The 17,784-nt window shown below is 35.7% G+C and overlaps 1 protein-coding gene across 1 annotated transcript; it reads left to right on the top strand.

The window, feature by feature from the left end:
- Positions 1 to 1,002: 1,002 nt before the first annotated feature.
- LOC142531510 (hexokinase-3-like) lies at positions 1,003 to 6,403 on the top strand. Its single transcript, XM_075637664.1, has 9 exons — positions 1,003 to 1,663; positions 3,044 to 3,194; positions 3,288 to 3,470; positions 4,392 to 4,466; positions 4,816 to 4,971; positions 5,075 to 5,173; positions 5,261 to 5,388; positions 5,471 to 5,552; positions 5,629 to 6,403. Exons 1-9 carry the CDS (start codon positions 1,392 to 1,394, stop codon positions 6,016 to 6,018), a joined length of 1,536 nt encoding a protein of 511 aa, XP_075493779.1. The 5' UTR covers positions 1,003 to 1,391; the 3' UTR covers positions 6,019 to 6,403.
- The last annotated feature ends 11,381 nt before the right edge of the window (positions 6,404 to 17,784 follow it).

Genomic DNA, 17,784 nt, shown 5'->3' with positions numbered 1-17,784 from the left:
TAAAGGTGTCAAATATTTTTAAAATACTAACGAGTTATTTAACAAGTTTGGATTGTATCAGCGAACATAAAGAATCCAAATCATAAGACAAAAGCTTGTCTCATGCCTTTCATTTTTTCCCATCATTAAGAAAATGTCCCTATCATCATCGTTAAAACGTTCAATTAAACTACCACCTTTTCAAATCAAAGCTCCCCACACCCACTAGATATATAAAAAAAATTATATATATGTAGACTAATAATAACAACATATATGTAGACTAAGTTGTACGTATTGATTTTGAGTGGGACAATAATTAGAAAATATGAAATTTTTTAGGGAGAAAACCCCTAAATATAACAGGATCATTTTATAAATTTAGGTTTTTTCCACTAAAAAATTATTATTTTCTCCTAAAAAATTATTATTTTCTAATTATTGTCCGGACTCTAATAATAATAAAATATATGTAGACTAAGTTGTATGTGTTGATTACTAATAATAATAAAATATATATAGACTAAGTTGTATGTGTTGATTTTAAGTGGGACAATAATTAGAAAATAATAATTTTTTAGGGGGGGAAACCTTATATATATATATATATAATAATTAGACAAATAATAATAACATATATGTAGACTAAGTTTGTGTGTTGATTTTGAGTGGGAAAATAATTAGAAAATAATTATCTAAATTTATAAAATGAACCTGGCGAACTTAAATACACGAGATCATTTTCTTAAAAAATAGTAATAAACACTTGAAAAGATATTATTTTTTATATAAAAATAATAGTTGGCTAGAGTTAAAAAAATATATGTCTATATATATTTAGGTTTTTTTTTCCGTATAAATTAATTTTTCTATTTATTGTCCAACTTAAAATCAACACACACAATGTCTACATTTTTGTCATTGTTTTGTTTTGTAAACCCCACAGGGGCAAAACTATAATTTCACACCCGAAGGCGTTCCAAGCAGTCAAACCCATGATCCCCTCGCTACAACGAGAAAGCTAACAAATCAGGCATTTCCGTATGTGCAAGGGTAAATCCGTCATTTCGGATTGCAGTATAAATTGCGAAGTTCGCTTTCCGCAGCACACTCCTAGCAATCTTTTAATTCCAATAAACTTTTTCCCTCGGAGAGCAGTGAGCGAACAACTCTTCTCCGTCTCGCCATTGAAGGGGAAAAAGAAGTGGGCAAGAATCGTTGTATATCGAAAAAGATATTCAGGCGACGCCCGTTCCGCGAGCCCTTTAATTGGACCCGATTCTTGCGCGATGATGTCGTGTATTGATCACTGATATTGGTTGATTGAGGTTTGTTGTAACGATGGTGGATTGATTGATTTTCTTTGGAGTGACTGAGAAGCGGAAAGGGGGAGTTTTTTTTTTCGTTTTTTAATGGGGAAAGTGGGGTTGGGGTTGGCGGCGGGTTGTGCAGTGGCCGCGTGTTTAGTGGCGGCGGTGATGGTGGGGAGGAGGGTGAGAAGGAAGATGGGATGGAGGAGGGTTATGAAGGTGGTGGAGGAGCTGGAGGAGGGCTGCGCTACCCCGGTGTTGAGGCTGCGCCAGGTTGTGGATGCAATGGCGGTTGAGATGCACGCAGGGCTTGCTTCCGAGGGAGGTTCGAAGCTCAAGATGCTTCTCACTTACGTTCATGAACTTCCCACCGGGTAAACCCTTCAACACATCTTTCTTCATTGGTTCATTAGTTTCATCATGTTTTGCTGCTCGAATATGATGTTGCTTGTGTTTATTTTATTTTATTTTTTGTGTGTGGCACTGATTTTATTCGTTTAAATGGTGTGAAAATTTTCGAATTTTCTTGTTTCCTTGTTGCTGTAATTTTGAGTAATTGTTTGTGATGTTATCGAATTTTTATGTGTGTGGACTAATGCTTGATTATGTATTCTTCTTTCTGTCTGTTCCGAGGTTGGTATCAATTTGCTTTTTTTTTTCAAGAACGGGATATGAATTGTTGCTTTCACCAAGTCATTTTTTCTTTCCTCATTAGGAATATGCTTGATTGCGCTGGTTTTGCCTGTGCACTGTTCTTTGTTGTTCTCTCTCTCTCTGTTTTTGGTTTATAATTTCTTTTGTTTTAATAGTGTTTTATTTATCATTTATCGTCATTTTTAACGTTTTTAGATGTTTGACGATAATTTTGTCATGTTGAATATTTTGATTGCTGTATTTACTCCCCATTTTTGTTCGCAGACAAGCTTATTATTTCGATGTTGTTCGATAGGATTGTGTATTAGGTTCTGCTGTGTTATTTTGGGACAACAATTAGCAACACCCATTAATTAATCTAATTTAAGATTTCCTAGTTAACAAATGCAGTATTTCCTTTTTTGTAACTTTGGAATAATCTTGTTTCAAATCTATTGTGTTCTTTATTACTTCCAAAGGGAAAGCATTGATAATAAAGTGCTGAAAGAATTGATATGGTTGGTTATAACTTATAATTATATATTATTGTTGTTACATCATTGATATTAATCTAATTTGTTTCGGCTTGCTTTAAGAAGGCCTTCTTTAGGGGTAATTTTTTAATTTTTAAATGCTTTGTGGAGTTGCTTTGAAATTCTTTTTGTTGCCTGACTAAACTATTGTTTATGTCAGTTGAAACCAGTGGGCACTATGGTTAAATAGTTTCTGTTTTCAGATTTCTTCAATTCTATTGCAGTTGATCATTATTTTTGTATTTATAAGGTAAATTTTTTTACCCTTTTTTTGTGTATGTCTTTGTTGCTTGTATGTTCTTATTCCCCCTAATTCTGATGAAATAACAAAAATAATTTTCATTTTATTTTTTGCAATGTGTCAAAAGACTATTTGTTAATGCTAAGTCTCACAGTGCTTAAACACGCATGTCACAAGTTAACAGCTAAAATTTTCAGCAATATAAACTATTCTCTTTTAGTGTCCCAATTGTGCTTTCAATCTTTGTCATTATGGATAAAATTAGAAAGCCTTTTGGAATTTAAACTCCTTTTGTTTTCTTAAGTTTACCGTTGCTTGTTAAGTTCGACTTTACATTATTTCTCCAGGAATGAGAAAGGAACCTTTTACGCTCTGCATCTTGGTGGTACCAACTTTCGAGTCTTGCGGGTTCAGCTAGGAGGCCAACGGTCTGCTATTATTGGACATGACGTAGATCGACAACCCATTCCCGAGCCTTTGATGACTGGCACAAGTGAGGTAGGAAAGTTTAGGCATTTGTTTTGATGTTCATGATAATTTGTAAGAATTGAGACACATTCGTTCTTTCTTCATTGTGATTTCCTCTACCAGGAGCTTTTTGATTTCATAGCTGCATCATTGAAGGTTTTTGTTGAAAAGGGAGATAATGTTTCCGAGCTTTCAAGAATGGGAAAGAGGGAACTGGGCTTCACATTTTCGTTTCCGGTGAAACAAATTTCTTTTTCATCAGGACTTCTAATCAAATGGACGAAAGGATTCGCTATAGAAGACACGGTTAGTTGAAGATGTTTGCTTTGCGTTGGTTCTAGTTTTCTTCCTTAATGAGTGGAAGGATAACAAGTAGCTTAGGTTTTTCCTTCCCCGGGGTGGGGTGTGGGGGGTGGATTTTCTGAAGTTACCAGTTATTATCAAATATATGCTAAAAATGTCATTTATTTCAGTACTCCAGTTGTCCACTTAAATGTTGACTTTGCTTTTCCTTTTTTTCCTTTTTTTCCTCGTCCAACACGCCTTAGTACATCATGACAATAGATTTCAAGAAATCAAGGGATTTCTGAAAGCAAATGACTTCTTGCCATATAATTGGTGTAACGCCCCAGATTCAATGACTGTAATCACTGTACCAAGACGGGTCTTTCCAACGTGCTTATGTCCTCACTCATACGCACCCTAGAAAACTTCACAGAGGGCCACCCACTCCAAAATTGTCTTAAGTCAAGCACGCTTAACTTTGGAGTTCTTATGTGATAAGCTGCTGAAAGGAAGATGAACCATCATAATATAAGTGATACCTATCAAATTTTTTAAGCCCTCCTAAACTGCAGAGTTCCATTCCTGAACAGTTTTGGAATCCCTCTCTTTCCGGTGTAAGATCGGTTCATTCACGTTCTTTTCGCCTAGAAGCCTGCCAGGAACCGCTCATTGTCTGTGCAACCTCATGGCAACGGCAATCACCCCCGCCCTCTTCGGCCCTGGGCCTAACAATTGGTCTCAATTATACATCTGCTTCAAATTTACATTACTCCTACAAACTGATGTCATTTTTGGTTTAAATCTTTCAGTCAAGCTAGTTCGTTACGAAGGCCATTTTTCTTATATTAAATTAAAGTAACTATATTTTTGCCTTAAATTCATCAATATGAGTGGAGATCTGTTGAATTATAACTTTGTGTGGGATTCCACGCTTACTTTTAGGTTGGAAGAGATGTTTCTCAGTGCCTACAACAAGCATTGTCTCGGAAAGGCCTGGATATTCAAGTGACTGCACTTGTAAGTACTTTATTCTATCCTAACAGACTTGATAGCCTCATACAGTGTTTATTCTCATTTATATGATGGACTGCTGAAGTTTTATTCCAGTTAGTTTTGCATTTCACGTGTGGTGTAAAGGAGATAATCTAATTATTTTCTCTAGTTGGTATTGGTTTTTAGCTAAGGTAAATGAATTGCTTTTTTCTTTTTCTTTTTTGCTTTAGTCTTCAACATCGACATCATGTATTTATGCGGGTTTATATATCGACTCATTGTTGATTCCCACGTAATTAGATGAATGATCATGTTCATATCAGTTCGTGTTCATCTAAGATATATTAATCAATGTTTCTTATCATGTAAGCAGATAAATGATACTGTAGGGACCTTGGCTGTGGGTCATTATCACGATCAGGACACGTTGGTCGCTGTAATTATTGGGACAGGTACCAATGCCTGTTATTTGGAAAGAGCAGATGCCATAATTAAGTGTCAAGGCCTCCTTACGACTTCAAGAGACATGGTAGACTTTCCAAATGTCAATTAAGTATTTTGCATGTTTGATATACATATTTGCTTTCATTTTCTAATGTCACTAATTTTTAACATTTCTGAAATGTTATTAGGTGGTCAATGTGGAATGGGGTAATTTTTGGTCGTCACATTTGCCTAGAACATCATACGACATTGACTTGGACGTTGAGAGTCCTAACCCAAATGATCAGGTGATGTTAATTCAAGAGTTAAGAAGTAACTTTTTGCTCAATAATTCAAGCTGGCGACTGATGAATGAAAAATATGCTATGGTATAGGGTTTTGAGAAAATGATATCAGGAATGTACCTAGGAGATATCGTACGCAGAGTGATTCTACGGATGTCTCAGGAGTTGGATGTTTTTGGACCCCATTCTTCCAAATTACATGTGCCCTTCATCTTGAGGTAATAATCTCATTCTTAACCTGGTACTATAGTTTCTGTGTTTCATATTTATTCTTTTATCCACTCCTTAAAACTATTTCAGGACTCCATTAATGGCTGCCATGCACGAGGATGAATCCCCTGACTTAAGGGAGGTAGCCAGAGTCTTAAAAGATGTCTTGGAGGTTGAACACCTACCCACTCTTTATTCTCATTTTATTTGCATCTTACTGAAAAGATCCCAATCGCTTTGCCTTTCAGATCCCTGATGTTCCCCTTAATATTCGCAAGCTTATTGTAAAGGTATGCGATATAGTGACTTGCAGAGCAGCCAGATTGGCGGCTGCAGGAATTGTGGGAATATTGAAAAAGATCGGCCGCGATGGGAGTGGTGGAGTCACCAGTGGGAAAGGCAGACCCAAAGTGGGAAGCCAAATCAAGATAAAAAGAACGGTGGTGGCGATTGAGGGGGGTTTATATACGAACTATACATTGTTCAGAGAGTATTTAAACGAGGCAATGGCACAAATACTAGGTGAGGATGTTGCTCCTTATGTCATAATTAAAGTGACCGAAGATGGATCAGGTATTGGTGCTGCCCTTTTAGCTGCATCTCATTCAGCGTCCTCTGTTATGGATACCGTACTGTAGTTGCTATATATATGTATAGATATATATGCATACATGTACAGCTCAGGACCTCATCTCCTGGTATATTTAGTGTGTTGTATCTCCCCTTACACTTTGGAAAGCTCACCGCATATTTTGTGATACATTTTCATGTTTCAATCAAGATTTTGATTTGCGAGATATGTGGTGACAATCCAGCCGTGTCATTGAAGATATAACACCAAGTATTAGGAGCGATTCGAAATATGTATAGCCCCTTAATACTTCTGGGAATCATAAACTTATGGTGTATAGTTTGCAGTGTATGTGTCATGATATATACTAGGTTGATCTCATAGGCTGCAACACTAGATAGATGGTGTAACCGAGTCTGAAATATTGAATTCAATTCTATTTATCCATTTATATTAATTTTTTTTTCACACAGATTGTAATTTTAATTTTGTTATTTTGTATGCTGTGACAACTTACCACGGACATTTCAGGTTGATTAGTCGACATATAAATACCAAGCAATCATAATATTTCCCTGTACTTGCTTTGATCGCCATTGGATTGTGTCGATTGGTCCTGTGAGTGTTGTACAATCAAGCAGAGCAATGGTCTTCGTGATACATCTAAAATCCAACAATCGATTCAAAAGCCAAAAACAATCAAAGATTTTATCCAGTTTCAAATTGAAATTGAAAAATAGATGACTCGCGGATTAAAGATTGAATAATATGGATCAAAATTGAGCATGATTAACAGTTTGAATTGATCCGGAAATTCAATGCAAAACCGATTTGAATTTGATCCGGTTTAACCTGGTTTAATCAGGAACTGATATAATTTGTTCTAAGTTGAATCAAATTCAACACCAACCATGGTCAGTGAATCAGATTGATCTGCTTCAAAAAACCATTTTATTCGGGTCCATTTTTATCGGGTATTGAAACTAGTTTATGATTGGTTTCATACATCTATATTAGATGGCATGTACAATATATATATAATAAATACATTAAGAATCAACATGAGATTTATATCTGATTTCTTTAAAACACAATGTTGAACGGAAGCTGTCCGTGAAAATCTGTTGCAAGATTATAACAAGTACCATCAACTAGACATGTATTTCTCGGTTTTTATCAACTTCACCAGTCATGTAACAATGCAAGCTGCCATAACATTACAACCAAATTTAGTTCAAGTACTGAGGCTCGACTATTCTTGGCTGCCGCTATGTTGTCGCTGACCTGAGCTGCCTCACATTGTACTTGGCCAGTTCCTTGTACCTTTCGGCAACGCCAATTAAACATACAATCTCAAAGACATAATGATGCGATATGTCTTTGAGAGATTAAGTGGCAACCCCTATGCAGCTAGAGAACCACTTTATCCTAAACCATATCTCATACTCTGGCCAGAAAATTCTTGTAATATTAAATTATCATATCCCATAAGATGTCCACACTCGTAGGCGAGTGGTGAATCTTCGATTACAATGCACTGACTTATATGTGTGTCACCACTACACCCAATCTCGCCACCTGATGACCTTCACAAAGCCAATAAACGGGTCAAAGTATAACACTAGCACGTAGAGCTATATGTCTCGGATCTTATGGACTAATGGTGTACAACCATATCTACGAATTTATCCACTCGATAAATGATAACCAGTTAGAAAATCCTAGGGAGGGTTGTTCAGTGAACCCGTTATTTGACCACTCATTTTCTATGATCGAACATCTCTTTTTACCTACCAATGAAATGTGGTACACAACATCACAAATGCTAGTATCTAGCTCGAGCAAACTTTATCCTTCTTTTAGGCGGTAGACTCGACTAGGAACATATTTAGAATATGTAGTTAACTTTGATATATGTTTCATGATATCCATCATATGTACGACCTCATTGTACTATAGTATATTAAAAAATTTATCTATGCAGCTTGCATGAGTATACATATAAAAAAAAATGACATAATTAATAAAACATAAAATAATATTAGAATAAAGGCTGTTTGTGACATAAGAGTCAGTAAAGCTTAAGTCTACAGTTGGCATGCTAGACATCTAGTCTAACATTTCTATGTATTGCATTTTACTTGTCCTATAATTATGATGCATGTTTTATCTGTCATGATGTTTATGTGGAGGCATGTGCATATCATGTTGAGCCTGTATCTTTTGAGATAGTCGTGATCTAGTTGGGTTGTTCAACCCTGTTTCTTATACGTCGGGTACCATGAGCCATCCACTGTTTTTGACAGACTAGTGTGCTACAATTATCCAACACATTGCAGGTCAACGTCTAGTTAGAGTTTGCGAGCCACGAACTGTCTCGATGGACCAACGTGCTACACACTAGGTGTCTTTGTCTAATTAAGAGATATCAGCTTGATCCTATACCCAGTTCATGGTTCATGCATACACATATCAGTTTGTATACTCATATTGTATGCAGTGGGCGATTTTTCGATCACGTCTTTGATCTCATCTTGGATAATCTAATCCACGGGACAGGTTTAGACTTGGATGAGTCATAAGACCAAGGCAGTGGCTAGCTTGGAGTGGAGATCAGCATCCCTTAGGAGGTTTACTGTTGTTGGGTTTTGTTTCAGAAAACTATTCGATTTTTTGATATCATACTGATATTCCTGGCATAGCGGAGATATTATGGTTATGATGGATTATATTATCGTTTTTCATTTTTAAAGGTTTTGATTATGTTTAATTAAGTAAGTTATTGCATGCTAGTTAACTTTTATTGTAGGTGTGGTAGGCAATTGAGTTTGGATCACCAACATCTATATTATTGTATTTGAATCTCAATTTTCAAATTATTTTGAAATGACCAACCTAAATGACATTATAAAATACTTACAATGTCGATGCAAATTGTTCATGGGTTTCCTAACTTCCCCATATATGTACTTTAATTGGGATATAACATAATTTAAGCATATTAATACCATAATAGTTTAACATGCACTTGAATTATAACATTTTGTTCCTCAATTTAGAGAGATTCAATCTAGTTCACACAATGAATGCATGTCACTTGTAACAATTCGAGCCACATTGTCCTCAACTGATAGAAAAATATACCTAGTTACAGTTATATATGTACGTAGTTTGATGTAGATAGATGGGACATGTTTAAGAGTAAAACCTAGGAAGTTTCAAACTTATAACAATATGTATTAATGGAAACCAGTATATATGTTAAACGCACATATTAATTTAGATAAGATATTATTGTATTTAAATCTCAATTTCCAAATCATTTTTAAATTTTCATTATAGACTATTTCACAATGTCGATACCATCAATTCGTGACTTTTCATACTTCTGCTTATATATACTTTTAACTGAGATTGTTCGTAATTCATACAGATCGATAATAGAAATAGCTCAAATAATATATTCGGGTTGTAAAAATTTGTACTTCGATGTAAGAGGTATCATGTAAATTGCAGGTTTTTCATTTTTTTAAAATTGCAGGTTTATAACAATTTATCATGTAAATTGCAGGTTTTCATTTTTTGTCATCGATGTAAGACGTTCTGAAAGTCGTCTATGAACGTCGGACTCTCTCACCTTCAGCTGGTGGTATCCTAAATACTGATGCTCCCTGAAGTTAATCAAATAGATCCTCGATTATGGGCAGTGGATATTTATTCTTAACTGTGACCCAGTTCAGCTCCCGGTAATCAATGCAAAGCCGCATGCTGCAGTCCTTCTTTTTAACAAACAGTAACGATGCATCCCATGGAGAAAAGCTCAAGCGAATGAAACTTATCTAGCAAATCATGTATCTGATCCTTCAAATATTTCATCTCTGCAGGTGCTAGACGATAGGGTGCTTAGAGATCGGCACTGTACCTGTCATCAGCTCAGAAAAGTCCACCTCTCTATCTGGTGGAATGCCTGAAACATCGTTCGAGAAACGCTGGGAAATTCCTGACTACCTCGACATCCTCTAGCCTCTGACTGACTGGCTCGATCACTGTCACAAAACTCGCCAAAAATGCCTGGAAGCCTCTCCTCATGAGCTTCCTCGCACATATACAAGAAATGATGTGCGGCATCTGCTGGTGTCTGGCTGTCTCAAAAATAAATGGCTGACCGCTGGGCGATCGGATAGATACTGACCTCCATTGAAAATCTATAGCGGCTCCGTTCGAAGAAAGCCAGTCCATACCCAAAATAATATCGAACTCCGGCAACGGTAGCACAATCAAATCTGCCTCTTCCATATTTTTCTGTAACCGAAACTCCAATATCTTCACTAACTGCGAGGTAAACATCTGATCTGTGGACGGAATCGAAACTCTGAAACCCAAATCCGTAGCCTCTTGTATGATTCCTAGTCGCTTGACAAATGACTCGGATATAATGAATGTGTAGCTTCGGAATCTAGCAATGCATACGTGGCTACACCTGAAATATATATCCTCCATGCGACAAAACATACCATCAAATATGTTCGTGTTGAAACTTAAGAAATTTAATCTAGTTTTCAAAACATTTAATCCTTAAATCATGTAAACAACTAAACGTATTCAGTAAATTGCTTTAAACGTAAACATGCAGGTGATAGCATTGAAAACATTTAAACTTACAGACTTGAGGCTTGAAGACTGAGCTGCTGAAGCTGGCGGTGGCACAACCCTATACATGACCCTTGCTCTAATACCAACTGAAACATCTACTGCTAAAAAAAACTATTAGGATTTTTTTTTAACCTAAATCTCGAAATATACATTTTTTTATGCATGCATGCGATAAGAGCTGAAATTTAGAACATTTTAATATACAAATATTCAACTATCAGTAAAAACACCGCAGTTAAAAGTGTGACAAAACGTCAAACCCTAGACTGTCGAGCAAAGTGATTTAAAAGTAAAACATGTAAAAATCATGACAACCATTAACACATAAAAATGAAAGAGTATGAAAATATCAATGATCTCTCCTAACTCATAATCAAAATGTGCGAAAAATATGGTCCTTGGGTTAGTGTGCGCACAACCAGCCCTACATACTCAGTCTTCGACGCCTCCAGTCTCCTCATCAATATGCTCACCTGCATCATTCACACCTAATGTTTAATCCTTAAATCATGTAAACAGTTAAACATATTTAGTAAATTACTGTAAACGTAAACATGCAGGTGATAGCATTGAAAATATTTAAACTTACAGACTTGAGGCTTGAAGACTGAGCTGCTGAAGCTGGCGGTGGCACAACCCTATACAATATCATTGCTTTGATATCAACTGAAACATCTACTGTTAAAAAAACTACTAGGAATTTTTTTTTGTAAGCTAAATCTCGAAATACACATTTTTTTATGCATGCATGTATGCGATAACAGCTGAAATTTACACATTTTAAAATAAAAGTATTCAACTATCAGTAAAAACACTACAGTTAAAAATGTGACAAAATGTCAAACCCTAGATTGTCGAGCAAAGTGATTCAAAAGTAAAACATGCAAAAACCCTGACAACCATCAACATATAAAAATGAAAGAGTGTGAAAATATCAATGATTTCTCCTAACTCATAAACATAATGTGCGGAAAATATGGTCCTCGGGTTAGCGTACGCACATCCAGCCCCGCCTACTCAGTCTTCTGTGCCTCCAGTCTACTCATCAATATGCTCATCTGCATCATTCACACCTAGTGAGTCGAAAGAATCAACACACCTGTAGCGTTATAACAAGTACATATACATAACATGAAATAGTGAAAAACATTGTAATCAACACACATTTCATGATCTTAAAATCATGAACTTAAACATATCGTATCAAAGCATAACGTTCCGAAAACATGTATCAACATATCAGCATATACGTATTCATTTTCTTTATTTGAATTCCGTTTATTAGTTGTGACTTTCGTATCATTGTATTATTCGATGGATCCATCTACGTATAATTACGGTCGACATCAGCGACAGTATTACCCATCCACTGAGCCTTGTCCTTACATGTCATCGTATTATCGTATTTGTATTAGTCACAACCAACTCCCTTCCTTCAAAACATGTCATCATATTTATCATTTATGAAAATCATGCATATACGTAAATTTTTCTTAAAATGAAGCATGCACGTATTTTTCATTTTTCCATAAAAGTTCATGTTCATGATATAATATGCATAAAAAAATGTGTAACTTCGTGATCAGGGCGCTGCCAGGATTGCTTACTCGGCCCGCGTGCAAAATGACCATTTTGTCCCTTGAAACCCTAATTGACCATTTTACCCCTGGACCTCAAAATTTTTACATGAAGCCAACCAAACTCCTTAAAACATATCACAATAAATTTATGATCATTTTCTAGACGTGGCCTCGAGCCCGTTTCAAAACTTTTTTGATCCGTTTTAAACCTTAGACTGGAGTCTCGGTTTTAATCCGAATCAACCTGAAACTCGTCCAATTCTTTCCAAACTTAAACCATGCCTTAACCATACCCTGCCAGCCCCTAAACCACCTGGACAAGACCGCTTAAGACCTTCTAACAGCCCTTGAAAGTTGATGGATTTTCTGCACCCAAGCGCCGAAAACCCTAGAGCACCTATCCTCGCAAATCTTGACCCTATCCCAAACCGACGAGGACCATACCCGAGCCAACCCTTCCTAGCCCACCTCTGGACCCACCTAGATGGACCTAACCCTAGCCCTCATCCCCATGTATGCTGTTAAGCATGACCACCCGAGAGCCATCGAAACAAGCCCAACCGAGACACCCCTCAACTTAACTCCCTCGATCGGCGCCATGACCACGACCAGCAACGTTTGAGCCATCCTAGGCCACAACTCAGGCCCACCAGGGTCTGGTCCTAGGCTTGGAACGGCCCTTGCACCGCCGGCTCACTCCTTTCCTCTATTCTAACCACAACCGAGCCATTCCACCGAAGGATACGATCGGCCCTCACCACAACGGTGGCTACCTCACGTCTCCAACACATTGACACCTTAAACCTTGACATAATCAGCCCCCTAGCAACACAAATCGGCATCCCTTTCATAAGAATAACAAAAAATGTGAGTTGCATGAAGAAAATATGCATTTTCATGACAACACCTTTGCAAAAAAACGAAACAACATAATGTAACTAGGCATTCCTCATGAAAAAGCACGCAGATCATCATAAAATATGATGCATGATGAGGAAAAAAATGTTTTAGGGCGTGCCTATGCGTTTATACGCTCGAAAACCTAGAGATATGCGCGTAGAACTTGCACCGGAGAGGTGGGGAAGGAGCTTCTTTGAAAAACCAAGGAGAAAATCGAAGGAGAAGCTGATGAATATTTCAAAAAGCTGCTGCTGCTATGGAGAGGGGCAGCCGTGAGGCAGTGGTAGGTTTAGGTTTAGATAATGGAGTGTTTAAGTTAATATAATTATACATTAATAGGCCAATAATAATAATTATAGGAATTAAAAAGGGTTTTAGGCCCATTAAGCAATAAAATAAACCCACCAAACCTAATAACACTCCCGAAAAATATTTCGTTTAGGTACGTTTTTGAAAATATCGCCCGATCCCTCAAAAAGTCCATCGACTTGCTAAATTTTGCGTATCGGTAAAAAATATGAGCCGACGGGTAAAAATACCCAACCAAGGCCCATTTTCGAAAATCACACTTAATTACACCATATATTAAATAATTAATTTTTAATTATTTTTCTTAAATATCCCCGGTCTCCGTTCCTCGTTCGAGCGCGAAATACAACTTAAAGCCCTAATGCATGAAACTTTAAATAAACGATGAACCAAACCACATATCCATGAAATAATCATTCAATAAAATAATTACAGTCAGGTTACGTAATTCGAATTTCCTAGACCTTACAGTTTTGATATAGAGAAAGAGAGAGAGTTCTTCATTATCTAGCAACTTGTGTTTTTAACTATAGATTCTAGACTTAAAGCTAGATGGATCTTAGAATCCTACTATGATTCTTATTAGGTTATTTGCCCAATTAGAATTTCAACTAGTTAGTGTTTGATTAGGATAATCCAAGTCAAAATTCCTACTTGTTAGTGTTTCATTATGATACTTCCAATCAATCGATCAAAACTCTTACTAGGTGATTTTCCTAACTTGGACTCCTACTAGTTAGTGTTTTATTAGAATACTCTAAGTCTATTAATCAAACAATTCAAGATCTTAGTTTAATCATGTTTCCGATCGATGATTAGATATTATCGATGTGACGAGTGTAAACAACTCGTTATGATAATGAAAAGTCAATATTTTTGAAAACCACTGAGTCAAAACCAACTGATAAAAGTCGATCCAGTCAAAGTCAAATTAATCAAATTAACTAGTTAATGTCAACTTGATCAAATTCAACTAGTCAAACAAAGTCAACTATACACGATTCAAATTATGACAGTTGCCAATTTCGGAATACCTTTACAAAATTCAGGCAGTTGTACTATCCTCATTATTTCACCAATCGTGTTAAATATCAAAACTTCAAAATATGGAATATATTTATAAATTATTTTATAATACAAACTTTTGATCCCATCAAACTTTTATTATCAAATTCAATTCCTTGAATTTGACTATCTCAACAGGAATATAGAAACCAATACTTGTATGACCCTCAATGATTTATGGATACAACAGTCGTAGATTCACAACTCATGTGATTCGAGACAACATGTCTCCCTTATATATACAAGATTAACCTAATTAGCCTCATTTTATGTATCAAACCATTGATCATAAGAATGTCATAACTCGTTTCTGTTTACACTCATTGAATCATATTAAGAATGTCTAGTAGCATCACATCATGATTTCCTAGGGATCAATAATAGGCAAAAACCAGTAGATTATTGTTAGCGTACAATAAATTACATTCATCTCATATCTTTTGATCGAATTTGCAACAATTTGTAAATCGAGGGTTGTATATGAATTCGATAATGATGTGTCATGTCTTTGAGTGATCAAGTGGCAAGGCCTATGCAGCTAGAGAACCACTTTACCGTAAACCATATCTCATACTCTGGCCAGAAACTTATTGCAATATTAAATTATCATATTACATAAACGAGTCAAAGTATAGCACTAGCACGTAGAGCCTCAGTATGTCTCGGATCTTATGGTCTAATGGTATACAACCATGCCTACGAATTTATCCACTCGATAAATGATAACCAGTTAGAAAATCTGAGGGAGGGTTGTTCAGTGAACCCGTTATGTGACCACTCATTTTGTATGATCGAATATCTTTTTGTACCTACCAATGGCATGCGGTACACAACATCATAGATGTTAGTATCTAGCTCGAGCAAACTTTATCCTTTTTTTAGGCGGCAGACTAGGAACATGTTTAGAATACGTAGTTAACTTTGATATATGTCTCATGATATCCATAATATGTACGACCTCATTGTACTATAGCATATTAAATTTTTTTATCTATGCAGCTTGCATTAGTATACATATAAAAGAAATGACATAATTAATAAAATATAAAATAATATTAGAATAAAAAAAAAAGCTCAAGTCTACAGTCGGCATGCTAGACATCTAGTCTAAGATTTTTATATATTGCATTTTACTTGTCATATAATTATGACGCATATTTTATCTGTCATGATGTTAATATGGAGGCATGTGCATATCATGTTGAGCCTGTATCTTTTGAGATAGTCGTGATCTAGTGGGGTTGTTCAACCCTGTTTCTTATACGTCGGGTACCATGAGCCGTCCACTGTTTTTGACGGACCAGTGTGCTACGATTATCCAGGACATTGCAGGTCAATGTCTAGTTAGAGTTTACGAGCCACCAACTGTCTCGACGGACCATCGTGCTACACACTAGGTGACTTAGTCTAAGCAAGAGATATCAGCTTGATCCTTGATACCCAGTTCATGGTTCATGCATACACATATCAGTTTGTATACTCATAATGTATGCAGTGGGCGATTTTTCTTTCACGTCCTTGATCTCATCTTGGATAACCTAATCCAGGGGGCAGGTTTAGACTTGGATGGGTCAGAAGACCAAGGCAGTGGCTAGCTTGGAGTGGAGATCAGCGTCCCATAGGAGGTTTACAGTTGTTGGGTTTTGTTTCAGAAAACTATTCGATTTTTTGGTATCATACTGATATTCCTAGCATAGCGGAGATATTATGATTATGATGGATTATATTATCGTTTTTCATTTTTAAAGGTTTTGATTATGTTTAATTAAGTAAGTTATTGCATGCTAGTTAACTTTTACCGTAGGTGTGGTAGGCAATTGAGTTTGGATCACCAACATCTATATTATTGTATTTGAATCTCAATTTTCAAATTATTTTGAAATGACCAACCTAAATGACATTATAAAATATTTAAAATGTCGATGCAAATTGTTCATGGGTTTCCTAACTTCCCCATATATGTACTTTAATTGGGATATAACATAATTTAAGCATATCAATACCATAATAGTTTAACATGCACTTGAATTATAACATTTTGTTCCTCAATTTAGAGAGATTCAATCTAGTTCACACAATGAATGCATGTCACTAGTAACAATTCGAGCCACATTGTCCTCAACTGATAGAAAAATATACCTAGTTACAGTTATATATGTACGTACGTAGTTTGATGTAGATAGATGGGACATGTTTAAGAGTAAAACTTAGGAAGTTTCAAACTTATAGCAATATGTATTAATGGAAACCAGTATATATGTTAAACGCACATATTAAGTTAGATAAGATGTTATTGTATTTAAATCTCAATTTCCAAATCATTTTTAAAATTTCATTATAGACTATTTTACAATGTCGATACCATCAATTCGTGACTTTTCATACTTCTGCATATATCTACTTTTAATTGAGATTGTTCGTAATTCTTGCAGATCGATAATAGAAATAGCTCAAAAATTATATTCGGGTTGTAAAAATTTGTACATCGATAAAAGAGGTATCAATCTAGGTTCACACAAATGAATACTCATCCCACTCATTAGTACTCAGTTCGGGTCATATCGTACTCAGTTGGTACGAAAAAGCTCCCATATATAGTACTCTACGTACCTTGATGTGGATATATGATAAATGTTTGAGAGAACAACTTAGTATTTTGATTACCAATATCTGGATGCTAAATATCTACTATGGTATAAATTAGTATCCCTATATCTTAATACTCAATTTATTCATTGAAGGTGCTCAATTTTAACCAAATTGTAAGCAAGTGTATGTGCCAATTCATACCATAAATTGCTTTCATTGTTGCCAAAATTCTGAATGTTATGTGGTTGATATACACATATCATAATGCTTACAAACTTACTCGTTAAAAGTGCTCGATTTAACTCAAATGGTATGCAGATATATACTTGTGGCCAAATATCATAATTTCTCCAAGTAGTGATGGTGTGGTTAATATTCTCAAATTTTACTAGTCAATTTACTCATTGAAAGTGTCAGATTTCATCCAAATTGTATTCAGATATTCGAACCATAAATTTTCTTATTATAAATCCAAATTTCTGGACACTGAGTAGTACTTGGTATCCATCTTATTACTCAATTATCTTCATGTGAGGTGATGTAATTTATCCGGATTGTACCTGCAGGATATATGGTGATTACTTATTCATACCATATATATGTTTTCTTTAGGTCATCTCCAACCCATAAATCTATTCATCTCCAACCCATTTACTTCAAATCTTACACTAAAAAGTATATTCCTAGAATATTCTTTTTGTTTACTATTTATTTATAAATTTAACAATATAATTATA

This window comes from Primulina tabacum, chromosome 17 (assembly GCF_025594145.1).
Source record: "Primulina tabacum isolate GXHZ01 chromosome 17, ASM2559414v2, whole genome shotgun sequence".
Classification (NCBI taxonomy): Eukaryota; Viridiplantae; Streptophyta; class Magnoliopsida; order Lamiales; family Gesneriaceae; genus Primulina; species Primulina tabacum.
The sequence above is the reverse complement of the archived record's forward strand: the minus strand, read 5'-3'. Positions and strand labels throughout refer to the sequence as shown.

Coding starts and splice junctions, on each gene's coding strand:
- LOC142531510 (XM_075637664.1), top strand. CDS start 1,392: ATGGGGAAAGTGGGGTTGGGGTTGGCGGCGGGTTGTGCAGTGGCCGCG. Junction 4,972..5,074: donor TTACGACTTCAAGAGACATG/GTAGACTTTCCA, acceptor AAATGTTATTAG/GTGGTCAATGTGGAATGGGG. Junction 5,389..5,470: donor CATGTGCCCTTCATCTTGAG/GTAATAATCTCA, acceptor AAACTATTTCAG/GACTCCATTAATGGCTGCCA.